The 27,023-nt window shown below is 40.7% G+C and overlaps 1 protein-coding gene across 6 annotated transcripts in view; it reads left to right on the forward strand.

The window, feature by feature from the left end:
- The window catches only part of GREB1L (GREB1 like retinoic acid receptor coactivator), a 131,668-nt gene that overhangs the window by 96,692 nt on the left and 7,953 nt on the right, over positions 1-27,023 (forward strand). For all 6 annotated transcript variants that reach the window (XM_030228201.2, XM_030228204.2, XM_050971070.1 and 3 more), the window contains 18 exons: positions 2,233-2,559; positions 3,418-3,546; positions 4,128-4,262; positions 6,165-6,362; positions 7,200-7,380; positions 8,796-8,988; positions 10,401-10,534; positions 12,578-12,917; positions 15,831-15,946; positions 16,298-16,542; positions 17,569-18,131; positions 18,578-18,680; positions 21,506-21,661; positions 21,860-21,999; positions 23,743-23,904; positions 24,213-24,417; positions 25,094-25,259; positions 25,953-26,180. In XM_030228201.2, coding sequence (XP_030084061.2) covers positions 2,233-2,559; positions 3,418-3,546; positions 4,128-4,262; positions 6,165-6,362; positions 7,200-7,380; positions 8,796-8,988; positions 10,401-10,534; positions 12,578-12,917; positions 15,831-15,946; positions 16,298-16,542; positions 17,569-18,131; positions 18,578-18,680; positions 21,506-21,661; positions 21,860-21,999; positions 23,743-23,904; positions 24,213-24,417; positions 25,094-25,259; positions 25,953-26,180 — 3,721 coding nt within the window. The remainder of the gene's footprint in view (positions 1-2,232; positions 2,560-3,417; positions 3,547-4,127; positions 4,263-6,164; positions 6,363-7,199; positions 7,381-8,795; positions 8,989-10,400; positions 10,535-12,577; positions 12,918-15,830; positions 15,947-16,297; positions 16,543-17,568; positions 18,132-18,577; positions 18,681-21,505; positions 21,662-21,859; positions 22,000-23,742; positions 23,905-24,212; positions 24,418-25,093; positions 25,260-25,952; positions 26,181-27,023) is intronic.

The raw sequence follows: 27,023 nt of genomic DNA on the forward strand, positions 1-27,023 counted from the left end.
GTGGAAGTCAGGCATTGGCCTTCTTGGCCACCTGGGCATGTGCTGGTTCATGCTCAGCCAGCCATCAGCCAACACCCCCAGGTGCTTTTCCAGCAGGCAGCCTTCCAGCCACTCTTCCCAAGCCTGCTGCACTGCTGGGGGTTGCTGTGACCCAAGGGCAGGACATGGCACTTTGTTCTGTTGGATCTCAAACCATTGTCCTCAGCCCATTGATCCAGCCTGTCCAGATCCCTCTGCAGAGCCTTCCTGCCCTCTGTCACCTGCAAGCTGCCTGAGGGTGCTCTCGTGCAGAATTCTTGAATACTGGGAGTTGAAAGGGATCCATAAGGATCATCAAGTCCAGCTCTTAAGGGAATGGCCCATGTGGAGTTTGAACCTACTACCTTGGCATTATTAGCACTGTGTTCTGACCAACTGAGCCAATCTCACTCAACCCCCTTGTCCATATCATCAATATAGATATTAAACAGACTGGCCCAAACACTGAGCCCCGGGGAACACCACTTGTGACCAGACACCAACTGACTGCAACTCAGATATTGATATTTTATGATATTGTTTATTTTGCAGTTTTGTTTTTGAAATCAGGATGATCATTTGCATGCTCATTTCTGTAGAGAAGCTTTTATATATTCCCTTTCAGCATCGATTTTTTTTTTTAAGGAAACTATTCACAATCAAAATCAATATCTATCATTTTGTCTTAGATCTCATCTGATATTAGTTCTATTATTTTTCTGGACAGCTGTACTTTCTTATGAGTAATCTGAGTGAAATTCTGTGTATTTTCATACCGAGAATCTGCTTTTCCATTTATACCATTATTTTAATCTTCTTGGATTCTTGATGATGACCCTTGTGTTTTGAGCTTATCTCTTAAGTAGCCTCCCTCAATCAGCAAAAGCTTGCTTTAATTTCTGCTAGTGGGTAGCATCATTTTCATTTGTTACTTTATTTCTGCAGAGGAACATTCTTCTCTACTGATATATGTCTATTTTTTTTTTTTTTTCCATTTTGTGGTCTTCAAGGACCTGGAATGTGTGATGCTTTTTTAGAAGGAAAAAGAAAATCCATTTCCAAAAGAGAACTCTAAAAGAGAGAATTATGTCCATGCTGTGTTAAATTGGACTCTTCAGAATTTTTCAGTTTGTATCAAAAATGAAAACAGCCTTGCTCTTACAAGTTTATAGTTGTCTTACCATCCTCTGGTAATTGAATGGTGGCACTTTCCATATGTTACTTCTCAAAAAGGCAAAAAATGACAACAGGTGGCAGTTTTTACAGATTCTCTGCTGTGGGTTATTTACCCACACCCTGTTTCTCACACAACCTTTCTGTTTACTGGTCTGAAAGAAAATATAAAACCAAACCCAGTATTTCACATCTCTGATATTTAAGCCCTCCTTTAGTCAGAGAAAAGCAAGATGCTGAAGTGTGAAGCTGCCTCCTCTGGCACTGATATGAGATCTTGGCAATATTAGCCATGGTTACTTTTTACTCTGTGTTCATGAATGTTTTTAACTGTTCCTGAATGTCTTTGACGATGAGACAAAGCTAACTGAACAGAATGTTAATTGAAGTTCAGTTGGAGGACTGATGCCAAGATAGGATGGCTTATATTTCTGTTTTCCAGTTCAGTTCACAGAGTCTGGGGAATGTAGATCTAAAGTTTCATATTCTTCTTTAGGGTAGGTGCTTGCAGATTTGCTAAATTAATTTAATGAAGCTAAGGAAGAGGTTAAACAAGTTTATTTGCATCTATGCTTAGTTGATTAGTATGCAGGATGAGAAAAAGCAAAACAAAGAGCACTTAACAAGCTTTGTCAGGCTGCATGGCTGTGATTAGGCTACAAGGATAAGCATTTTGGTTTTCTGCTGCAAAAACATATGGCTGCATGCTCAACCCTTCTCTTCCAGGCAAAAGGCACATATTTTCCCATTCCCTTGTTTGTCCCACCAGTTGCTGAAGCTAGGAGTGAGGTGTAATACCTCATTGTTTGGAGGAGAAAAAAAAAGGGTGGTGGTGGAAGAGAAAGGCTTCTAAAATAAAAAAAAAACCCCAAGAATAAACTATGAGGGTACATATCCACTGAGTAGCAAGTGGTTATTTTAAAATATAAAAAAAAATATGATGAAGGAGCTTGTCAGATCAAGACAGACATGTAATTATTCCTGGTTCAATAACATTTTTATATGAGACACTGTTCTTCTCTTTGTTTGTTTGCATTGTAGGTCCTGATCAGATACCCCTGAGGGAAGAATTTGAGCAGATCATGTTGAAAGCTATGCAGGAGTTCACTCTGAGGGAGAGATCCTTGCAAATGAGTGCACAGTGTGTCTCTGTGTCACCAGGTCAACTCCCTTGGCTGGCCAGGTTAATCGCCAGTGTGTCTCGGGATCTCGTGCACGTGGTTGTCACCCAGAATTCCCTGGCAGAGGGCATCTCAGAGACCCTGAGGTCTCTCAATGAAATGAAACATCAGCAAAAGCTACCAGACTATGTAGTTGCCATTTGTGCATCCAAGATTAGAGGAAATGAATTCTGTGTAGTGGTTCTAGGTGAGTATATTTGCAGACTGCTTCAAATGGCAATGCCAAATTCATTTTCTTGAGTTGTTGATCTGGTTTTTAAATCCCTTTTGTTCTTTTTATTCTCCGTTGTATTGTTGTATCGCAATGCCTAAGTTTACTGTATCTTCAGCAAGACTCAGAGTACTGAAGTCCATGAAGATACAGAAAAATATCTTTATGCCAGTCATTACTACTTCTTGAGAGGCCTGAGACTTTTTTGTTTGTGTGATTGCCTTAGAAAATATTTTGAAGTGACCCAGTGACAAAATAGTTGCTTTGTCTTTGTTTCATGTAACAACTGTGATATTTTACACGGCAGGGTCTTCTGCAGACTGCTTAGAACAGAACATGATTTTCATCCTTTTTGTCCTTATTTTTATCCTTTTTATTCTGCACTGATGACTGGCTGTGCTGTCTGTGTGTGAATGAGTGTGTCTGGATGGAAATGAACTTTAGTCATCTTTCCTTTGTAGGCAGATAAATCAGTAATGCAATTTTCTACTTTTTAAATCTTTTTTCTCCCACACTCGGGATAATTACTTTTTTCCTATTTATCCAGAATCCTCCATTTATTCTAAGGTGCAAATACTTATTTTGAGTATCATTTGTCATACAAGTATGCAAAATGACATGCAATCACAAAGAACAGGCTAAAATTAGTTATATCAACTAATTCTCCAGTCACTAACGAAGTAGACTGAGACTGCTCTCCCAGTCATGGATCTCTCTTCACATGGAGATCCATGACTGAAGATCAGAGCTCCCCAGACTTCTAGGATGAGGAGGTTGTGTTGACAATAAATTGTATTAAGGTCTGCTCTCGCTCTTTTCCCCTCTCTTCTCCAGGTCAGTATCAATCTCGGGCACTTGCAGAGAGCATGCTTACCACCAGTGAATTTTTAAAAGAGATCAGTTATGAGCTCATCACAGGGAAAGTGAGTTTCCTGGCATCACATTTCAAAAATACATCTTTAGGTGAGTGATTCTAAGAAACAGAAGTTTTAGCCAAGGCAGTCTTGTCTTTAGGGTTGGTCTGTCTCCTGTTCAGCAGTTAAAATGCACATGGATTGAGAGGCACTCTGCTCTTCTCTCCTCCTTGTGTGTAAAAGAGTGCTTGTCTCCTTCACCTGTGTGGTGGCAGGTCATAACCCTCTGGCAAAATATTTTTAACCCTGTCTCATCTGTTGAAAGTAATGGCAGGGCATGTAATGCTTGCATAACCCATAAGTACCCAAGTGTTTTCTAGCTGGCGCTTTTAGCAAGGTTTTAGAGGTTGTTCTATAGTGTGTGCTTCTTTGTAATCATCAGATGTCACCAGTAGCTGTAAAGCCATGGACCTGAAATTATACACATGTGGCTCCTTGTTTAAAGAAAAATTAATCCAATTGGTAAATCAGTAGATAAAAGAGAAAGGTATTCTCCCTCCTTCTCTTCTCTGTATGCCCGGTCCCTTTCCCGAGTGCAGATTTGACACCAGCTGTGTGAGAACAGGTTGTATGTAATGTTTGATGATGTTTCTCTAAAATGGTTTCCTGGTGTTGCTCATTCTGATCTAGGTGATGATCTGGACAAGCTGCTGGAGAAGATGCTACAGCAGCGAGGGGAAAGTGTCATTATTCCTTTTAATGGAGATGTAAGCGAGTGTGTGTCATCTCAGGAGGCAATTGCCATGGTTTCTACACAAGAACCAGGTAATTTTTTTTATGTGCAAGATATGAAATAAGTGAGTAGCTGGTTAAACATCAGAATGCATACTCCTCAGGAGAATCTGAGGGCACATTTGCAGTCAGTGTGCCAACCTTAAAATACTAATGCTGCCAGCTAAATGTAGCAATACAGCAGTTGCTCAGACAGAAAATCTCTGCAATAACCTTCAGCAAATTTTTTTTCCTGATGTTTTTATATTCTCTAAGCTAAAACATGTTTTCTTCTGTTAGGCATCAGGCAGAGTAGAGAAGATGTTTCTTTGTAGCACTGGCAGAGTGGATTAATCTCATCTTTTTGCAAAGAGAAAAGGAATGTAACCTTGAGTTTAAGGCAGAGAGGAACTGTGTTCTCTTTCTATCTCCTCAGCTGTCCTCCTGCCTGGTATTATGCATTAGAGACTTGTGCTCTGAGGCTTAAACTTTCAGGGAATGCATTTTAAGATCTTGGACTGAAAGTGTTAGGCAAGTGATCTGTAATTTGTTGATCTGAGATGTCTTATTCAGCATAATGTGATAAGATGCTTAAGTGCAAAAGGTAAGGTAGGATTTCCTGTCTAAAATTGCTAAATTTCAGAATTATTTAGCTATTCAGAGTTCTAAACATACTTTCCTTTTCATATCACAATACTGGCAAAAGATACACTGAGCTGTTGTGAACACTGAGATTCTTTCAGGTCCAGTATCAAAGCAAATTCAAGTTCCAGTAAAGCTTTTTTCTGTGAAAGAAAGGTATGCTCTTGGTTCGTATTAGTTAACTTCAATTCATCTATTTGGTGTTAAATCTGAATGAAAGCAGGATGGTATATTGTCTCCACGTGGATCAGGAGATCCAAATAGAAAGACTGCCAGGCACTTTGTTCTGGCACCCTCAGAAGTACCAGTCTTGAGGTTCCCCAGAGGATCAATTTGAAGGGAGAATGATCTTTAGATTCTGGGGCTTTTTTTCTTCTTACTGTGTACTTTTTTTTAAACCTTCATATTTTCTCAAACAGTTGTTCTGAGTTAGGTTTGTCCTTAACATATAGCTGTACAGTGCTTGAAGCTATTCAGAAACTGCCTGAATAAAAAAAAAAATAAAGTAAGTCTCCTAGGCAGTGAGAGGGACATTTTCTTCCATAGCAGATCTGCTGAGATGGGCATATTTGAACAGGAGATAATCACACGGGCATATGCACACATGAAAACATGTCCCTGTGTAAAACCAACACAGCAGTAAAAGTGGCATACATAAAACACTGTAATGTCACTATAGGATTTAATCAGGTAACCTGCAAGTGGAAAAGTGGTTAATGAAGCATGGATTGTTGGACGCAGAATTTACCTAATGAAAATACTGAAATGGAACATGCTTTTTATTTTGAGGAAACATGAGTGCTCTGTTCAGTCTCTCAGTTCTCTGCATCTAGTGTTATACTGACGTTCATTAAGTCCAAATAAATCTGAGTTTCAGGAGAACATTAGAGCTTTGTACCACTCTCTCTCTCCTTTTTATTATATGTACACATGCACATCTTTATATATATCTAGGTATGAGCATGCATATTATGTATGTGTTGGTTCATTTAACAGAATGCATTTCACTGTGTTCATATTCATAAGGTTTCCTTGGGTTAGAAATCCTTAAAACGCTTAGGGCATATTAAAAAATGGGCAGTGCTGTACTTGAGGTTATCTGATATATTACCACATTTTTATCAAAGAAAGAAAGTTGGCATTTGTGATCTGGACCAAACTTTCCAGAGAGTTGAGATTTATTCTGGTGAGTGATGTTTTTTTCCTGATAATAGAGGGTAGGCTGTTTGGAGGGTCATGTTTTACTGGGGGGGTGGGAAAGTAAACATGTTTCTTGCTGTGTTTTGTTTTCTTTTTCAAACAAACACACTCTAGATTTGGATGTTGATACCTTCCAAATTTACCAGCCACAGCTCACAGTTGCCAGAAAGCTCTTGTCCCAGGTTTGTGCTATAGCAGACAGTGGCAATCAGAGCCTGGATCTGGGCCACTTCAGCAAGGTGGACTTCATTGTCATAGTGCCCCGCTCGGAAGTCCTGGTGCAGCAGACCCTTCAGCGGATTCGGCAGTCAGGTAAAAGGGAGGGAGGGCCAACAGGCTGATAAACACCAGTATGGGATGTTATTACATCATTACTGGTATATGGGGAAAAGTAAGTTGCTCCGGCATATCTTTTGTCCTCGTAGTTTGTGTTTTATTGTACTTTAAAAAAAATTTTACAAAATCATTAAGGCCCTGGAAAATACTTAATTGATCCATATTTCAGAGTAGTTTTTTCTTTAATTCAAATGGCATTCAGTGTCATGTGCATTGCACCATGCCTAATTTATGACTATGACAGCAATATATCTTTACAGAGACTAGTTGTATTGACACAAGCATTAAAGCAGAGCATGAAAAGGATATGATATATGATATGATATTATAGAAAATCAATTTTATATAAATTTTATATAAATTAATGATAGAAAATATAAATTTTATAGTGATCTAAAATGCCAGTTTTATATAAATTAATGATATTTGCAAAGGAAAGGTAAGGGTGACTTTTTCTGACTCAAACAATATTAATATATTATCTTAATGTAGGCAAGTTTGGCCTCGGATCGATCATAGAGCATACCCAACTGAGTGCTGCTTTGGAAATATTTGTGGAGGCCTGATGTTTTCCCTCCCATTTTTTGATAATGTGAGAAGGTTTTGAAAGGTCTTCAGGCACTTTCTGGAGGAAATTCCAGAAGCCATGGAGCACATTTTGGCCTCCATTGTGAGAGAAATCACATTTGGATAATCGTCCTCCTGCTGGGGCCTCTCAGTGGTTTGGCGGACAAGTGGCAACTTCCCATTGACCCTTCATTTTTGGATGGACTCAAAGGAAAAGAATTTTGTTGTATTCTCCTTTTCTGCCAGGTGTGCTTGTGGACTTGGGCCTAGAAGACAATGGGACAGCCTACCAGAGAGCTGAGAAATACGTGGTGCGGCTGGACAATGAGATTCAAGCTAAATTTGAAGTTTTCATGCGGCGGGTGAAGCAGAACCCCTACACGCTCTTTGTGCTGGTTCATGACAATGCCCACGTGGATTTAACAAGGTAGCTGCTTCAATCTGCTGAGGCAAACCACCCTCTCCCAGCATCTTCTCCTTAGGTTTTTCAGAAGACTTACCATCTTAGACACGTATTGCTTTGCCTAGGCATTTTTAAGGCATTTTATGACTTATAATCCAAAAGAATCATTTTTGGCTGCCCATATTTGTTAGCTTGTTCTGATTCAGCTGAAGGTTGGTGAGAGTAGTTTCAGATTATTGGATGCCTAACAGGACTCTTTTTTAGGGTTGTGTGCTATGGTGCTGAAATCTAGGGGAAAAAGCTGGATTTTGCAAATTTCTTTGTTCTTCTTGTCTTTTTTTCTATTCCTCTTTTTTTTCTGTGCTCAAACCCAAATGTATCCGATGCTCACAAGCTAGTCATGCTTTAATTCATCTTTTTATCCCTGATAATAGTGTTGTTTGTGATATGAGAAAGCCTACAGACCTTTAAGTTTGCATTGTAAGAAAGATGCCATAACTTCTGTAAGGAAATGATTTAAAGAAACAGCTGTATTGAATTTGGCTTTAGCTCTAAACACAACATGTACACACATGCAAAAACATTTATTCACACCAAATCACAACTTCATATTGGAAGAAGAAAGAAATAAGTAAAGCTGATAATTCTGTTCTTGTTCCATGAGTAAACTAAGGAGAATAATGTGGTTTAAACATGCTATATAAGGTTGTGGGATTCTTTTCAATATTAGAAATAGGGAAAGATGTCCCTTCCCATGGCAGCAGAGTTGGAACTAGATGGTCATTAAGGTCCCTTTCAATTCAAACCATTCTATGGCTCTATAATAAGCAAAATACTCTCCTTGAAGGACAGCTGAAAATAGACAAAAGGAACATTATTTCTACATAGTCTTCCATTCATTTTTTTTTTTTTTACTGTCTTGGCTATACTTTGAATTTGGAATTTCTGAATAAATAATGGACATAATAAATAATTGTAAAGGCAATTTCAGGAGCTCAGAACATCAGTAGACTTTCAGGCTCCCCAGCCTTTTAGAAATTTGTTTTTTCAGATTGAAAATGCCTCTGAATTTCATAAAATTGCAACTATATCCTATCCCCATAGCTCATGGAAGAGTGTTTCTTAATGACAGGGGTTTAATCAGCTTTTGCTTATTTTTGGTTTCCTCGGCTTTTTTAAATTGTCACACTAATCCACCTTCTCACTGTCAACAGATTTTGATCCTTTATTTAGGTGTTTGCTGTTTTTCCTTTTTTTCATGAGTTTACCCACAGAGAACAGTCAAACATTTTTTGAAGTCTTTTACCTTTCCAAAGAGATTTTTTTTGAGCCATGGTTCTCTGTGTCACAGTCAGTTAGAGATTTTTCTGTAGGAAGAGAATAATCCATTGAATTTCAGGACATCAGTGAGGCAATTCTTTGCATTCTTATTTCTGCAGTGCCATTTCAAGTTCCCTGTCACATGGTGAGCCTAATCATGGTCTGGCTGATAGAGTAATTAATTGCAGGGAGGTGCTTGAAGCGTTCAACCTCCTTGTTCTTCAGGTCAGCTCTTTCCCTTATGCCCTGCAAACACAGCAGTCCAGGATCAGCTCTAGCAATGAGGTCCATTGGATACAATCTGACACTGTGGTAAGTGTTTAACTGTGAATTTTAACTGTGAATTTTAATGTGGAATTGACGCCTAACAGCATCTAGAATGTGTGTTGGGAGGGAGCTCCTTCTCTGCTGGAGTTTATTCTCTCACATTCCAGATGGACAGGCCTCAGATACTGATGGTAGAGGTAGCACCTGATATTAGGACCAGGAATTAAACAGTTTTCTTTATCCAGTCATGCAAGATGAAAATCCACTTCCTGTGCTCTGGTCAGACAAAGCTATGTAGACATGCCATAAAGCCACAGAGCTGGCTTTCCCTTTTCAAGGAGTCTGACTTCTGACTATAAGTTATATGTCACATAGCCTGTCCAGTCTGTTCATTACATTCCCAGTCCTAATTAAAGTTGTGTGCTAGGTTCACAAGTTTTGGTGTAGTAGGTGCTGTCATTGTGCAGAGGAAAAATCCTGTTGGATATTCTGCACTATTAACTTTTTCCATCATTTTAGCCAGCTGATTCTGAGGATGTTTTGGATAAACCTGCTAAAAATAGCATTTTCTCCTATTATTTGTTTGGTGTATTTATATCAGATTTGACTTTACTGTGCTGAGTGGAACATTAGTTTCTGCAAAGTGTCTAAAAATGGGAGCGGTAAAAAATAGTTAATCTAAAATGATAGAGTGAATGAATATTCTAAGTTTGAGTTTTGGCTTATTGTTATTATAAACCATGTGGTGACCTTCTAAAATAGTCTAGACAATTTTTGGTTTCCCAAAAGTAAAAAAATTAACAACTTTCAGTCTTCTGATTAAAAAATAACCCACAAAAAGGGGGGAGACTGTAGGTGGTTAATTACATTCCTAGAGATTACTACTGATATAAATGCACTAGAGAACATGCTGTGCTTCATGAAAGACTCATGAAATTTGAAACACAAATATTCTGTCTTTCTGATAGCTGAATGCAGATTTACATTCCAACAAAAAAAAAAAATTACTAATTTGTGGTTTCCATTAGAAAAGCATATAGACTCTGACAATCCAGAACAACTTTGGAAATTAATAATCCTTCTCTTTTCAGGTTCTACTCTAAACAGAAATAAGATGACAGTTGTCAGTAGATTTAAAGCCGGAGATAGGGAGTCAGAAAATAATTAGCAGGATTCTAGAAACCCCCTGCAGTCACAGGTAGTAGATAGTACTGAACAATTTGCGAGGACCTAAACATGTCTTTCCTAGCTATAGGCAAATAATATGTTAAGTAAAACAACAATTTACATTTTATCGTATTTGTTGAAACAAACAAATAGCATCACTTAGAGAGAATGGATAAAAAGAAAGGATTCTTTGGTTGGGAAAGTGCTTTTCACTTATTTTTTAAAATGACACAAGAAATAAAAAATCGTTCTAGAATACCTTATATTTTTGCTGTTTGTGTATGAAACAGGATGATGAAGCAAGTGAAGAAAAGCTGTACTTTGGTTTGAATGAATACAGCAAATCCCTCCAATGGGGAGTCACTAGTCCCCTTTTGAGATGTGATGAAACCTTTGAAAAAATGGTCAACACGCTTTTAGAAAGGTAAATAATAACATGGAAACTTGGGATTCTGCCCAGTTGGGATCTTAAAGGTACATCTTTATGAGCCCCATTACGGGGGGAGAAGGGATGATGACCTTTGATGTTGATCTTGGAAAACATGAAGTATGTGCAATTTTATTTTTGTAACAAATTTTGTGCAGTTGAAGAAGGAAGTGGATGTCCTTCATTTGTTTTTAGAAGAGATTGGGCTCATTGAGCAGCAAGTTGGCTCAGCTGTGCTTCTCTCTTCTTTTGGCCCACACTGAGCTCCAGAAGGCACCAGAGGTTTCATGCCTCACCACTTCTGGTGTCTCTCTCATTGGTGGTAAGGGACATGGTTTCAAAAATAATTTTTGTTGTTTCAGTAGTTGGCCATGGTTTTGGTTCCTGCAGCTCAGGGCCTGTTAGTACCCTGCAGCTGCCTGAAAATGCTACTTTCATGGCACATATCCAAGATACAATTAAATGTGCCCATTTCAGGAGTGAGGGGAATGCCGTCATTTCCAGCAATGTGGAGTTAATCTGCTGTGCATGTCAGCAGGACAGATCCCTTATAGCACTTTAAATAATAGGTCTCATGTTTTCATATTTGCTAGAACAGGATTGTTCTGTGTTCAGTACTGTGTTTTCTGTTTTAATTAGGTCAGTATAATAGTTGTAAATGCATCTGTATTTATGAAGTAAAAGTCAATATAAAATGTGTTAAATTAGCAACATTAATAATTAAGTACATCATTAATACTTAATATTGTAGTTATCTACAAATAGGCAATAATAATTAGGTCAGTTCCTTAGGTTTCTCCTCTTCTTTCTGGTCAAATCCAATGGAAGAGATAGTGGTCACTGTCACTCTCTTTGTTTAAGTGTGGGTGGGAAAAAGGATGAAGGAGGATTTATGTATGTGCAAATAATCATAGGAAATTAGGATAATACTAGAAATTGATGGCAGGGAAACCTCTCTGCCTTGGAGCCAAGATATGTTTCTGTGTGACAGTTTATCAATTTAGGCTCTGTTTTCTAGAAACTGGGCTATTCTGTCTGGGTGGATGAGCCATTCAACCTTACAAGCTGAAAATATTGCAGACGTTTTTGTATGATAAGAAAGGTTCCATTTGTTTTAGTAGCAGAAGTGCAGTGGGCACTTTTATGGCAGGAAGAGTAAAAAGTATTTTAAAAACTAACTGGTTTAGTGACTGGCTCATGGTATCCAGAACAAACTACTGTATCTACTGGCTAAACACAACCCCAAAACTTTCTTTAAATGGATATCATATTGTCTATTAGATTACTTAAGAAAGAGACCAGAGAAATTTGGAACTTCTAGTTATTTTAGTTATTTGGACTTATGTGGCACAGGACCAGCACTCAAGGTGTATTAGTGTAGTGTTTTTCTGTATTATGGTGGCAAGTGAGCCCATGGGAAATGTCTACAAATGGAATAGGTTTTTTTGCTTGAGTAGGTTTTAATTTTATTTCTCTTAAAATTTTACTTCATATTTGTTCTCACTGCATGTAGCTGCAATGAAAGCAAAGATGTTGGCTATGTAAGTTAAAAGGCAAAACGGGAGTTCAGATTTGGCTCAGAGCCAGCAATTCCTATTGGTACAGCCAACTTTCTGATGAGAGATTGAGAGTTGTGAAATTATGAAGTACTTCTCCCACAAACCCCTTGAAGCCACAATGGTCCTCAAGTTTGTAGAAGAAAAAGCCTGTGGAAAGCAAAGCAATTACAAGTGTGTGTTCTGGGAATAAATTGGATCTGAGGTATTCCTTATCTCCATCAAGCCAAAGATCTTTAGCTGAAATTTTGGTCTAGATGAGGGTAACAGAAGTTTATAATTCCTGTTACTTTGAGCTCAGGACTTGGGCCAAATGCAGAGAATTGTTGTTCAAAATTTTTGTCTATGAAAATGGAAGACTTCATTCTTTGACCACTACTGGAAAAAACAGGCACTTCTTCACTATGCAGTCCTGCATTTTGACTGATTTTCAGACAGTGCTGTGATTTTGCACGAGCTAATGCAGAACTGTGTCTCCCCCAAGGTACCCGCGGCTGCACAGCATGGTGATCCGCTGCTACCTGCTCATTCAGCAGTATTCCCAAGCTCTGATGGCCCTGACCACCATGGCCTCTCTGAGGGATCACAGCACACCTGAAACACTCAGCATCATGGATGACCTTATCACAAGTCCAGGGAAGGACAAGAACGGCTGTGGGCACATGCTGGTCATTCGGGTGCCGTCGGTGCAGCTGGCCATGCTGGCCAAGGAGAGGCTGCAGGAAGTGAGGGACAAGCTGGGGCTGCAGTATCGCTTTGAGATCCTCCTGGGGAATCCTGCCTCCGAGCTCACTGTGGCCAAACACTTCGTCACACGGCTCAAGGTCAGCAGAAGCTGAATGTCTGTGTGCTCACTGTAGTCATCTGGCTGTTGTAGCTGTTTTGTGTTTATTCCCATGTGTTTATAGGTCAATTATTCTATCGGGAAAGGGCAGGTGTTCCGTATCTGTCGCTGTGAATGCATTTCTGTAGAGCATAGAAGGTAGAGAGACTTGGAGCAAACATGAATTGTTAGTGGTCCATGAAGTCAAACACCAGCTGTTATTTCACTTCTTAAAGTTGAATAACAGTGTGCGTCAGATAGGGTTCATCTCTAAAAGCAGAGCTCAGATCTCTTTAGGCAAACTAATTATTTCCACCAACTTATCTGTCTGTCTAGTGTATCTGTTGTCTGCTCTGTTCATCCATCTTCTGCCCTTCTGATAACTGGTAAAGTATGCTGTTTGTCTCAGATTTCTTTCCTCAACCCCCTGCATGCTGAAAGCCTGAGGAGGCTACATGCACATTTGCCTAGCATCTCTGCACCAGCCTAAAATTTTGCATGGATTTACAGGAGCATGGTTCAAGTAGCCAAACCCGCTTCATGTATTGACCTCACTACATTAAACAAAGGGGGGGTGTGTTGCCTGCCTTAGCTATCTGCCTGAAAGTAGTACTGGTTATCTGTCCTGATCTTTGCTCACAGAGAGCTTAATGTTCTACTTCTATTATGAGTTATGCAGTGTATTCAAAACCATGGAAAAGAAGAAGGAATTTTGTGAGCTTGTCTGAAGGAGCTTGCCTACAGCTGAAAGCTGATAAAATGTCCTTTAAAGAAGCTGTGACTCCTGCTTCTCAAACTTTATGTGCAGCAGGAGAAGGAAGAAAGTAGTCATTATTGAGACAATGAAGTGTGAGATTAACTGCTCTGTGCTGGTGGGTTTTTTTGGATAGGCTTGGGTTCCACTCTTAAATAATTCAAGATTTTGTCCTATGAAGGCTTCTTAATAGGGCTTTGCCATAATGAGTTGCAGCCCTTACACAGTGCTGAAGCAGCCTGTGAGGCCTTGACTGTGGAGCTGTTGCAGGTGGATATCCATGTAGACATTGGTCTGGAGTAGAGGAATTTTATCAGGTAGAGAGTGAAAAGCCTTCTAAATAATTCTTCTTATTCCTCCCTCCAAAACATAAGATGCAGTTTTGGACTAAATGTAGGATTCTGGATTTGTTTATTTTCTTGCAGTTTACTAAAAAAAAAATCCCTCAAACCTGAACCATGCATATAAACGGAGTTGAGGGGAGGAATTCAGTTGCCCAGATATAAGCCTGTAGTATCTTTTTAGGTGGGGTGTCCCAGTAGCACTTCAGAATAACAAAGGTCACCTGTGAGGCTGAGGTTGTGCTACCATACCTGCCAGTCTGGTGCCTGGGATAACACAAGATTTCTGACATGGTGTGAGCATATGTTTGGGGAGCTGATTCCCATTATAAAATTCATCAGCCTAGGTTATTGCAGGCAAATTTGTTTTAGTCTCTGTGCTGCTGGGCATTTGTTCTGACATTAGGTGGAGTACTGAAACTGCAGGACTAGAGCCAGTGGAGAGCTTTCACTACGAGCATCCCAGCCTTTTTCTGATGTGTGTATGGGGAGAGAGCAGTATGAGGCTTCTGAGTGCTGAGGCTCAAAATATGGTCCACCAATAAATCCCCCTGGTTGCAGGAAGGATGAGACCTCATCATGACCATTTTCAGAGGCAGAAACTTTATAGGTGTTAGTGAAAAGTGTGACTTCACTTAGCCTCTCTCTCAGATGGCATTAGCAGGGTGTGTGGTGCCACAGCAGAGCAGGGAGGGTGGGCAGCTGTCTCTGCAGTGCTGGTGGCTACATTGTTCTGTCAGACAAGCCTGCTGGTCAGCCTGACCAGCCAGACAGATCGTTCCTCTCCATCAGAGCTACAGAATAAAATATGAGATGGAAGACCATTTAAATAACTATTTCACTGACAGGGATGCTGTCATGGCATACCCTTTAAGTGTAACAAGAATCAAATTGTTTGGGAGACATTCAGAAATGAGGCGCCCTGAGGTTTGCACTTCTCTGACCTTCCTGAGAAAGATGGTCAAGAAATATATTCTGGATGCAAGCTTACATCTCAAAGCCCTAGGCACTCATTATTTTTAGGTCCTTATGCTAGCAAAAAGAAAATCAAGGAACATCAAAAGAAAAATTGTCTTCCCCTATTTTACTTTATAGTCACACACTTTCACAGAAACTTTGGTCTGTGGAGAGGCAGAGGAACACACAGCTGGACTAACCCTTTAAAGCCAGAATTTCTCTCTCTGCTGCCATGGCTGCTTTCCCAAGTCATTAGATACTGTTAGTTAATTGGAGAAATAAATAGCTTACTGAACCAGGGGAGTTGAAGGGTGTAAGGACATGAGACTGATGCTACCAACCTTTCCAATGCTAAGGGAAAATGGTGCAGTTTTGTGGTCTCAGGCCTTGATAGACTGTGTGTAAAGAGTTCTTTTAGGGGTGGATTTCACCAGGGAAAGGTGAAATGTGTTTCTGTCATGTAATCTTTCATTGTATAAAATAATTAAACAAGGTTCATGGCCCATTTTCACACTCCACTTCAAAGTCTTACTTTAGCTTTACATTAATATCTTTTATCTGTGCCAAACTGAACGCATCAATGGCTTTTTTCTCTGACAGCCCACACTAATGCCACACCTGGTGAATATTTCCAGCACTGAATAACATATGCTATGCACCCGTTTTTTTTTGCATTTAATGCTTGGCTAACAGTTGGCTACCAGAAAACAAATGCATGCCTGCACCCAAGGTCTCCTTCCTGTTGGCCCTTGAGTAAGCAAGCCCTATATACAAAGCAAAAGCAGGAACTGGTGAAAAAAGGAAACAGCAGAAGATTTAGAAGAAGTCATTTAGGTGTGACTGGAATATTCTCTGTTCACAGGCTTGGAGGGGCAATGAGCAGGATGACTGGATTCCTCGCACCTATCAGGATCTGGAAGGTCTACCTTGCATTGTTATTCTCACTGGAAAAGACCCTCTGGGAGAGACTTTTCCCAGGTGCTGTTATTACTCTGTCAATGTGGTTGCTCTCTAACATGTTTAGGTAACTTGGGTTTGATACCATCTAGCTGTCTTTTCACAAAATAAGTGTATTTTTGTAGACTTCAGTTAGAACTGTTTAAAGGTTTGGAAAGTCCAGTTTGTGAGAAGTCATGTGTGGGTCAGTGCAGTAAGTGTCTGTGCAAAGTACAAAGGAACAGACCTTATGTGCTGAATATTTTAAAATTATTTTATATGTACGGCTAATAAAATTGTTCCTGAATATTTAGTAAGCAATTAAAGATAGGGAGTGTTCTGCAAAGTCAGAGAAAACAAAACTTCTTTTTTCATTTGAGTTGGCTTTCCTAGGTCGTTGAAATACTGTGACCTTCGACTGATTGACTCCAGCTACTTAACTCGTACTGCCTTAGAGCAAGAGGTGGGCCTGGCGTGCTGCTACGTCTCCAAGGAGGCAATTCGAGGGCCTATTGTAGCTCTTGACCTCAGTGAGAAGGAGCAGGAGAAGGCAAATGGTAGCGAGAATGACTCTGATGAGCTGCTGATAGACCTGGACCGGCCCCAGAGCAACAGCAGTGCTGTCACTGGAACCTCAGGTCAGTTTTTCTGCTGTTGGTCTGGAAAACAAATCTTTATTCCTGAGTCACTGGAATTTGGATGCAAACAGTGAGATGTTTTCTCAAATGTGGGTTGCTTAGCTGGATTCAGCTGCAGGCTAGACAATGAAATGTAAGTTGCAGATTCTTCACACAGTGAGCAATTTTCCTGTCTACTGCTGAAAGGAGACGGTGTTCCCGTGGAAGGGATGGTATGTCACAGCTAAGCATTCCTTGTGATTTTGAGGTTTAAACTTTAATTTCACATTTGTTGCTAGCTTTGTTCAGTGGATCCTGAAAAGATCTTTAAAATCAGAGCAAAAAGGGCTAGTATAAAATTTTAGGAATAGAAAAATGCTCTGAACTCTGGGAATACCTATGGGTCAGGACGGATATCTGCCTCCTTGCCAAGACTAACAGAATGGTTGGGTCTTGTCCTACCTCTTCAGGCATCACTTCCCACCAAGCCTTCCCTTCTTTGCCTTCTGCAGACACTTCTGGTTCCTTCCCTTTATGTCCCTATGAGTCTGAGGTATTAAGGCAGCTGAACTGGGTCTTTGCTATGCACCAGATCTTCCCATACACTAACTAAACCTGACAGGTGGGGAGGAGGGAGGAAGGGACATAGGCCAGTTCGTGTCCAAGTCGCAGTGAAATAAATGCTCCGTTCTTCATAGAAAGGAAGATGCAATTGATCTGTGTATACAGTGGTTTGTTAAACTTGACTTTCAGAACGTTGTACCATCAAATTCCAAATCCTAGATGGGAAATGATAGCTAGCATACAGAGATGAGGATTGAGCACTTGGAGTCTGACCCCTGTTGCAGCAGAGCATTTGCCTTTCCAGCCAAAGGGACAGACAGATGTAAATGATTTCTTCTTACATGGTGAAACGCTGACCTAAGCCACAGCAGCATTCCTTGAACAGAAGTATTTGTACATGAGGATTGTCACATAGATCAAATGAATTCTTGATTTTCTTTCATCAGTCAGTAACTTTTCATGGCCTGCTTTTTGTTTTCCCAGGCTCCCTGGCTGACAACGGTGTGAGCTCCTCGAGTGCCGCAGACAAGTCTCAGAAGCAGGCGCCATCCCTGAACTTCCAGGCTGTGGCACACAGCTCAGTGGACGAGGGAGCTTACTCCAGTTTCACAGCCAGAGAGACCCTGAAACAAGAGTGTGACTCGCTGGGTAACCAGATGGCCAGCAGCACCACTCCCAAACTCTCTTCTGTGTCATCAGTCTCCCAGACCTTCCCGTGGCCTGCCCAGTCAGCCAAGGATAGCAAGGCTCTCCGCGTGGCGCTGCCACGCATCGTCATCCTGTCCAAAGCTGCCTACTGCCTCCTGAGCTCGCAGAAAAACGGGAACTTGCCTTCCTCCTCTTCCCTCCTGCCTCATGCTGACGTGTCTTGGCTCAGCTCCCTGAGGCCCCTGCTCCACAAGGACATGAGCAGTGAGGAGCAGTCTCTGTTCTACAGGCAGTGGACGACAGCCCGACAGCACCACGCGGACTTCAGCAATCAGCCTGAGGCGTCCGGCACCAGGACATTCCACCCCCGCCGGCTGCTTTTGACAGGGCCACCACAAGTAAGCTCCTCCTGCCTTCTCAGCAGTCTGAGGGGGTCAAGTTTGCAGTGATGTGTTTTGAGGTCAAAAATCAAAGTCAAATTTTAAGGCTAAGTCCATGCTGAAAGTGGTAAGGAGAGGAAGGGTGATGCTTTATGTCATGTTTTAGCCTAAGTGAAATACATGTGGGTGGCACTGGGCATAACATTGTCATCAGGAGAGAAGCAATTATCATTGCTGATCTCCCTGCATACCAAAGTGACACACGCTGTGGCCGGGTTGTGCTCAGAGACCAATTTAGTAGAAGTGTTTTCAGTATAGTGGGCAGCATTACACCTTCCAGTCTTTTCAGGCAGAGCTGAACGCAGAGCTTTGGGGTAAGCCCAGAGGCTTTTACCTGAATTTTACCAAACTTCCACTGTAGTAGTTTGGATTGGCATTTAGACTTTTTTCCATCTCTGGCTCAGGTTGGAAAGACTGGTTCATACTTGCAGTTCCTAAGGATCCTCTTCCGCATGCTGATCCGGTTGCTGGAAGTGGACGTGTATGATGAAGAAGAGATTAATGCCAGTAAGTATTTAGTAGGTGTTCTTAAGATGTATCATAAAGAGCCTATGTTGTGCATTAGTCAGCAAGGAAGTTCTTAAGCTCACTAAAAGACTATGAATTAAACCTACTGCATGTCCTCTCCATTGGTGTCTGCATATATTTCAGTATAGATTGACAAAAAAGTGAACTTTATCATGGGCTTGTCTGAGAACTATTAAGTGTATTTTGGGTTGATACATTTGTATAGCACTCAAACGAAAGTGAGCACAAAGCTGTAGATGGACAACATCTGCCATGTTCTCTCTCCTTGCAGGTTTTTAAGTGCTGTCTGCTTTTAAATTTGAGAACATTTTGTTCCTGGCTGAAACCTTACTATTATTTATGTTTATTTAGAAGTTATATATCCATTTTCCGTAAGATTGTCTCCTGTCTGCAGTTTGCAGGTTTTATGCTGAGGATAAAGGAGAGCGGGATCCTCTTTGGATTTGTGCTCATTTGTCAGATCTCACAGATCCATTAACTGCCATGGCAGGATGCCTTGAGAAGAGCAAAACCTTTTAAAAATTAGTCCTCTTCATGGTGTTCTGGTACATAATTCTCATGACCATTAGACTGGCATCCTGAAAATGTAGTTGTTGTTGAACCTTTGAAAAGACTAGTATTTCTGTTCATACAGTGCTATTTAATGGGGGAAAAAAAAAGTGAGAGAAATATATTTTCCTTTGATTTTGAGCTTTGGGGGCAGTTATTCCCTTGTTCTTTGAACTAAAGTACCTCAGAAACTTAGGATGAAATATCAAAATGCAGGAGATGTTCTGCACCATGCTGACTGGCCTGTTGAGATCATGGCAATGTGTCACACCCCTGCCAGGAATGCATGGAACTCCAGCAGAAGAGCAGTTTGGGTTTGGTGGGGTTTTTGGTTGTGGTGTTTTTGCTCCCGCTACTCTTGTCGGAATGCTTCTCCAGAGCCCTTGTGTTCTCATTATGTTAAGCACTGCTTTATTCTCCACCCCAAATATGTTTCTGTCCCATTTATACACATTCTGTTTGGGACCAAAAAACATAGTAATCTAAATTAAAATAATTTTCTCTTCTTTGAGGTTTGTTTCTTTGGAGTGGTCAGGCCTCCCCTTCATTGTTCATCTAGGTAGTCTGGATCTTCTTACAGGATTCTCACAAATGGCAGGCTCTGTATTCTCCTTATCAGTTTGGTGCTCTGGCCTACACATCTATTTTCAATTTATCCTTCTGGTGCATGGGTGAGCAGAACTGAATGTTTAGCCAACCCAGCCTACAACAGTTCATGTATTTCCCTGCCCCCACTGAAAGCCCCATGACTGATGAAGCCTATGAATGGTCTTTTCCATTCTCCCTTTTCAGTGGCATTGATGCTTAGCTTGTACTCCAGGGTTTCTCAGCAACTCTGTCATTTCCAACCAAGGTGCTCCCAACCTGCTGCAGAGATGCTTGTTACTAATCCCAGAATGTACATATGACTCACATTTTTTTCTGTTAAACATCACCAAGTTTTTGTTCTTACAGTTGATGAGGCTGTTGGATTCTGTCCAGCTGATCCTTGATTCCTTCTCCATGTTGACAGTGTCTCTTAGGAGTGTGCCACCAGCAAACTTAAGCCAATTTTTTGTTTAATGCTCATGAGATTAGTGAAAGTATTAATCATTGTGCCCCTCTACTGACCTTTTAACTTCATTGGTAATCTCACCTGCCTTAATGCTTACAATGTTACATGCTGTCATCTTATATCTAGTCAACTATTTCAATTTACAGACCATTCTCCATTTTCTTCAGCTGTATCAATAATTTTTCCTATAGTATCATACCAAGTACTTGAGTCCAGAAGGATAAGATTCATTGCATTTCCTTTGTTCAGAGAAATAGGTATTTCATGGCCATATAATGAAAGTAATACAGGATTTCTTTAGTCAACCTATTTGCATTTTACCACATTTTTTATTTAAATCAACATCTTTAATTACTTCCTTCACCCTCTCCAAATTTTGAATATTACCCAGGTAAAAGTAATGGACTCAGAGCTCTTTAGATTACTGTCTCTCCTCTTGCATCAGGGTAGGGTGAGCCTGAGCTTGTCTGTAGACCCAACCTTCATTTCACCTGAATTCACTTTTCCAAAATCAGTAACCTCATTTACACAGCTACTTTCATGTGTTCTTCCATCTCATTTTAATCTGAATTGACTTATTTTCAAGCTGCATTCCAAAGCTGTTTTCTTAGGCCAGTGTTTTTTACCATTCCTATTGCTTAAACTGGATTTTCTATTTAGACTTATCTCTGTTGGATCTGTACAAAAAAGTTTCATTTGATCCTTGCTGGCCACATCCTATTCTGTAATAGGAGTGTGTCTTCTACTGCCTTTATCATGTACCACCAGCTACTAGCTCATAAATATATGCAGCCTCTCTTCCCTTTCTTTCATCCTTCTGCCTTTGGATACTTTTGCTTCTCATTTAGCCAGTACTCTTCATTCCATCACAGAGGGGCCTGAAACTACTACACCCGTGCCTTCTGCACAAATAGGAACATTTATCTGAGCATTTTATGCTTAAACCAGAGCGAATTATACCTCAGCAGCATGATGAGGAACAGTGCAGAAAGATACCTAGGAGGCTTCTTCTCCTGCACTGCCATTTATTTGAAATGGCTTTGTGTGGATTGTAATTTCACTGGTAATATTTATGATGTTCAAAGATGTTACTCTCTGTGTGTGCCTGTGTGAGTTCCAGTGCAACTGTAAAGCAGCATCTATCACATGAGCATCATGTGGTGGGTATCTGATTCTGCTTACCTGAAGTGTGTTGTTGCAGATCATACAGAAAACAGTGAAGTTACTCAGTCTAGCAATGACCACTGGCCAGACATTGAGATCTTCAGCAAAATATCTTTCGATCTGAGTGTACATGACCCTAAGTACAGAAATATAAGTCCTGTGTACACAGAGCAACTCTCCAGGGTGAAACAAGGTAAGTAAAATGTAGAGTTTTTAAGGAATACTTTCATACAGAGATTCAGTATTTATTGGTTTATTTGACCACAAATTCACTTTAATCTCCAAAATGAAATGGAAAAAAATAATTTATATATTCTTCACAGTACCAGGATCACAATATCTGTTTTTTAACACTCCTAAAAATTCTGTTATTTCTTTTCTTTGTGCACAGAAACAAGCAAAGAAACAAAATCAGAGGAACCTAAGAAAAGGGAGACCGTGTCCATGATGCTGACTAAATATGCAGCTTACAACACCTTCCATCACTGTGAGCAGTGCCATCAGTACATGGACATTAATCCTGCTGCACAGGTTGGTGTCAAGGTCTAAGGGTAAACTGCATCCTTGGTTTTTTATTGTGGTCTCTCCAGGCATACTGCTCTCATCTCAGGACTCATGCTTTCACCTTGCCTCAGATGGAATTGTTTAATTCTTCCATTCTCAGGGGAGATACTGAGCTACAGACCCAGGAGCATCAACTGTGTCTGCCACGTTCTGAATGAGCAGTTTTCCTCTGCAGCTGCCCCTGGCAAAGGGTGAATGTTATGATTAGTTTTCTGAAGCCAAAGCATTATTCAGCCTGCCCAGAGGGTTTGCAGTGTCTCACAGGACAAGACTGTAAAAATTAAGAGAAATGCTTGTCTAACCTAAATGCCAGCCATCCACACCTGTGATGGGAGATGGCAAGACCTCCTTCTTCCTTGCCTTGTTTGTAACTGTGCATCCTTCTCAGCAGTGGCTTATGAGTCACTGGACAGAAATGAACATTTTAATCTGTTTAGTTATAAAAACCTTTCGTTGCTAAAGCAAACAGTTATGCTCACAGGAGACTGGCAAGCAAGATTATTCCTGGTTAATAGCTCACACATTATTTCTTAACCACCAGCAGCAATTTACCTGGAAGTTTCTTATCTCCATTCATTCATTCCTTGCTCGCTAATGTTTTCCAGCAGCTTGCTATTAAGATATGGCAGTGTAGACACTCTGACCTGGCAGTGCACAATGCCAGTTCCCTCAGAGCAGCACCAGCAGGTCTGATCTAAACCTCATGCTTCATTAAGTCCGTTGACAGAAGCAAATGCTCCCCAAGGACATCTGTTGTTCCCTCCACTTATCTTTGTGCATGTGGTTAAACATAACTAGTAGTAATAAATATAAACATCTACTTCTGTGTTCCAGTGTGAGCTGTGTATACAGAATTAAGATAATTAAAGCTCAGGGAAATTACACTTTCAAAGGGGAGTCACTGGATAGCAAACATTATGAAGAGAGAGGGATTCTTCAATGCTTTAACAAAACCTAAAAGTTGCTTGCATTTTCCATCTTAGGCTAATTATTTCAATTTTTAGCAAAAGATTATAGAAAGCTCATTGGTAAGAGTAAGTGACTTGACTTTGTAGTGAGACAGATGCTTTTCTAGGATGAAATTTACCAGCTGTGTAGTCATTTGTATACACTTACATGGTTCAGTGAAGTGATGTGCAAGCTTAAGCTCACCTGAATTCTTCATAGCCTTGTTAATGGTGTGGCCTGCTTTGGTCACACAACTACTTAGGAGAATATTGCCACGGAAAAAATACTATACTGACACCAACACAGTAGTGCTCCTGCTGAGGGGTATGAATGACAGTGCATGCTGCTGTGCAGGCACCCCCATACTGCACTGCTCTTTGAATATTCTAGGTAAATTGATGTGGACAGTGTTTTCCTAGTATGTATGCATGTTTGTGTGTGTGTGTGTGTTTGTGTGTTTGTGTGTATCTATATATTGGACTTCTCCTTGTAAATACTGAGAAATAATTCCTAGCTGAAGTGGACTTCAGAAGAGTCCTGTTTGGCCAAAGACCATTACTGGAACAGAAAGCTGATTCCTGTAATAGCAAGGCCTCAATACAGTACCTTATTGTGAGGAACATGATTACTGAAAGAGAGTGGTTTGGATGTTCTTCACTGATGGCTTCCGGTTCTGTGACTGTAAGAACTCCTCCTCCTCCTTACATATTCCTTATGTGTTACCTGCTAGGAAACCTCTTTTTGCTGCTTGGTTGTATTCAGGTGTCTGACTCCACTCTGCATGCATTCACGTTTTCATCCTCGATGCTGGGAGAAGAGGTTCAGCTGCATTTTATAATCCCCAAGTCCAAAGAGAACCATTTTGTCTTCAGCAAACAGGGAAAACATCTCGAAAGCATGCGACTCCCCCTCGTTTCTGACAAGGTGCGTGTGCTGCTCTTACCCATCTGCTGCACGCAGTCAGCTTGACGTACATGTGCAAATTAATGGGGGGAGGTTTTTTCTGTTGTCTTTTGGTTTTGAAGTCCTTTGTGTAAAGTTTGCCTGACTGTCCTTAGAATGGGTTTTTTGAGGGAAGACATCCTGGTTTTCTGTTCCTAGCATCCCATTCGTATGTGTTTCAGTAATCAATGATGTTAAAATCTGGTATAAAAAATAAACAAATGGAAGTCTCTACCAGGAATAACCTGCTTTTTTACCTAATGTTGCCAAAATACCTTGTGTTCCAGCAGAATTTGAATGCAGTCAAGAGTCCTATCTTCACCCCATCGAGTGGGCGTCATGAACATGGACTCTTGAACCTCTACCATGCCATGGAAGGCATCAACCACCTGCACCTCCTGGTAGTCAAGGAGTATGAAATGCCACTTTACCGAAAATACTGGCCCAACCACATCATGCTTGTCCTGCCAGGCATGTTCAACAACGCTGGAGTTGGTAAGAGACGCCATCAGTGCTTTGCTGTGAAGGTACCAAAATCTACGTTGGACAATGTGGATCATGCTGTTGCAGGAAACCACGCAGCAGCTCCTCACATACCTGCTGTGATAACAGCAGCAATGTCTGTGCAATAATGTGGAAGAACTGCTGTCAGGGGCATGGAATATATGTTTGCATGGATCACTGCCTTCTCAGCCTAAAGATGCTTTATGGGTCATATTCACTCATTTTACTCAACCCTGCTGTGTAAATTCTAGATGTTTTACACATATTCAAATTGCAACGTTTTAGTTAGCAGAAGGCAAATAATAACTGGAGTTGAACACTGGGGGCTTGAACTTTGGAATTTGTTTTCATGGATGCTGAGTTTATTCTGCAACAAGTTTTAAGTAGCTTCAGTTTTAGAATCTTAGCCCCTTCTTGGTTCAAGTTACTTCATTAATGCCCACAAAATTGTGTTCTGTGGAGTGTCTTAAAGCATCCAGTCTTCTTGGAATCTGCATTGTGGATTTAATCACACTGAAAAAGGAACATACAGATTTCTTTTCAAACTAAGGTGTTATGAGCACTAATTTCAGAAAGGGTACTGCAGATGTTTGTGTTACCTTTCTCTGGAAGGAGTGATAAAGTCTAATACAGATGTCTGTACATCTTCTTTATGGTGTTTCCTCAGGTGCTGCCAGGTTTCTCATTAAGGAACTTTCCTACCACAACCTGGAACTGGAGCGAAACCGCTTGGAGGAGCTGGGAGTGAAGCGCCAGTGCGTGTGGCCCTTCATCGTGGTCATGGACGACTCCTGTGTCCTGTGGAACATGCACAGCCCCCATGAGCAGTCCAGGTTGGTACCCACCCACGCTGGCTCCTGGCACTCACTGATCCAGCACTGCCAGCAGCACATCTGTGACTGAGGCTCATCTCCAACATCTGGCAGGGATCAGAACAGTCGGAAGGCCAAATGTTTGTCTTGTTGGCCACCAACATTTAGTTCAACACCTGCTGTTGAAGGCTTCCACATGACTGTGCTCTTACGTCTGTGTCAGTACCTCCAACAGACCTCTGCTTGTGTTTGTTCTTTGCCTAGAGCCACTCTTCTTTCTAGCAACTGTTTGAGGGATTTTTCAATATCTTACTTTGCTTTGATTCAGTTTCTGTTTCTCAGAGCAGTTTATTAGGGAACTTAGAAGGCATTAAGCTCTTGACCTCAGTGCTTACACTGTCCAGTACAGAGAAAATAGCATTCCAAAAATTACGTGTAAGGTGACTTCTTTTCCCTTCCTAAATTGCTGTGTAAGAGCTTATTCTGCTGAAAGGTTCATTTTCTGAATGGTTGCCCTGATAAGGTGGAATTAGTTGCCTGTTGCTAAAAAGTCTTCATTTATGTATATATTTTTACAGCATCTGGAGTAAAAATTCTCAGTTGTCAATGGAATTTTTTGGTGCTTTTTATACACACACATGGATATATATGCAGTGTATATAATATAAAAATAATAAAATATGTTTGTACGTTGTGTATGATCGTGTTTCGCAGCCAGTCCCTGGAGCCTGGGAGTTTCAGCAAGAATGTGTCTTTGAAAAGTGTCCTCCAGCACATTGAAGCCACCCCCAAAATTGTTCATTATGCAATACTGGGTGTTCAGAAATGGAACAGCAAGCTGAACACCAGGAAATCAAAGGCTCCGTTCTCCAGGTGCCATGTGCGTGATTTTATACTGCTCAACATAGACCTGACCCAGAATGTGCAATATGACCTAAACAGGTAGGCAGCACATATATATCTGTGGAAAAATAGCATGTTGACTTGATAAGAACCTTGTCACAATGTTTCTGAATGCTGTTGAGATAAACAGAAAAATACTACCTTAGGTAATGAGTGCACAATCACAAAAATAAAACACAGTGTGATATATGTTTCATCTGAATGAGTAAGGCATCAAAATAAACCTACTATAAGCCAAGAAAACCTGGGGATGATCAAGGGCAAGGAGGGGCTTCAAAGGACTGAAAAAGTGAGGAAAGAAGAAACTTGAGGATAAAAAATAATTGGGACACCAAAAGTACAAGAAGGGAGCTAAAATGACATCAGTTACAGGAAGAATGGGGAGTTTCCAGAATGCCTAGAAGGAGAGAATCCTTGTATTTCTTTCAGAGATAGCTGTCCTCCCTGCTGTCTCTTGAGTTTGCAAGAAAAACAGATGAAACAATTTCTACTATTTCCTTCCTTCCCCCTCCCCCACTCCCCACCCAACTTCATCCTAAAGCATTTACAATAAAGCCCTCATATCATGGACCTGTATTGCTCGCTGCCAGCACAGATTGAAGAAATTCCCAGTTCTTCTCTGCAGACAAGTGAGTTCCAAACAAATCCTGTCTTTGCTGGCCATAAATGGCCCTGGGGCTTCTCACCTTGGGCTCCTGATGCTGTTTTCAGGGATCCTGTGTGTTTCGGTGAGAAACTGTAGCCTGTCAGTGGAAGCTGATGTGACTTTTGGAGCTCTTGATTTCACATTCTGTGTCAGGTTGAATCATGAGGTGGGAGTCAGCCCAGAGAAATGAACAACATCATGAACAGTGGAGGACTAGGGTTACTTCCCAGCAGCTT

Source organism: Serinus canaria, chromosome 2 (assembly GCF_022539315.1).
Source record: "Serinus canaria isolate serCan28SL12 chromosome 2, serCan2020, whole genome shotgun sequence".
Lineage (NCBI taxonomy): Eukaryota > Metazoa > Chordata > Aves > Passeriformes > Fringillidae > Serinus > Serinus canaria.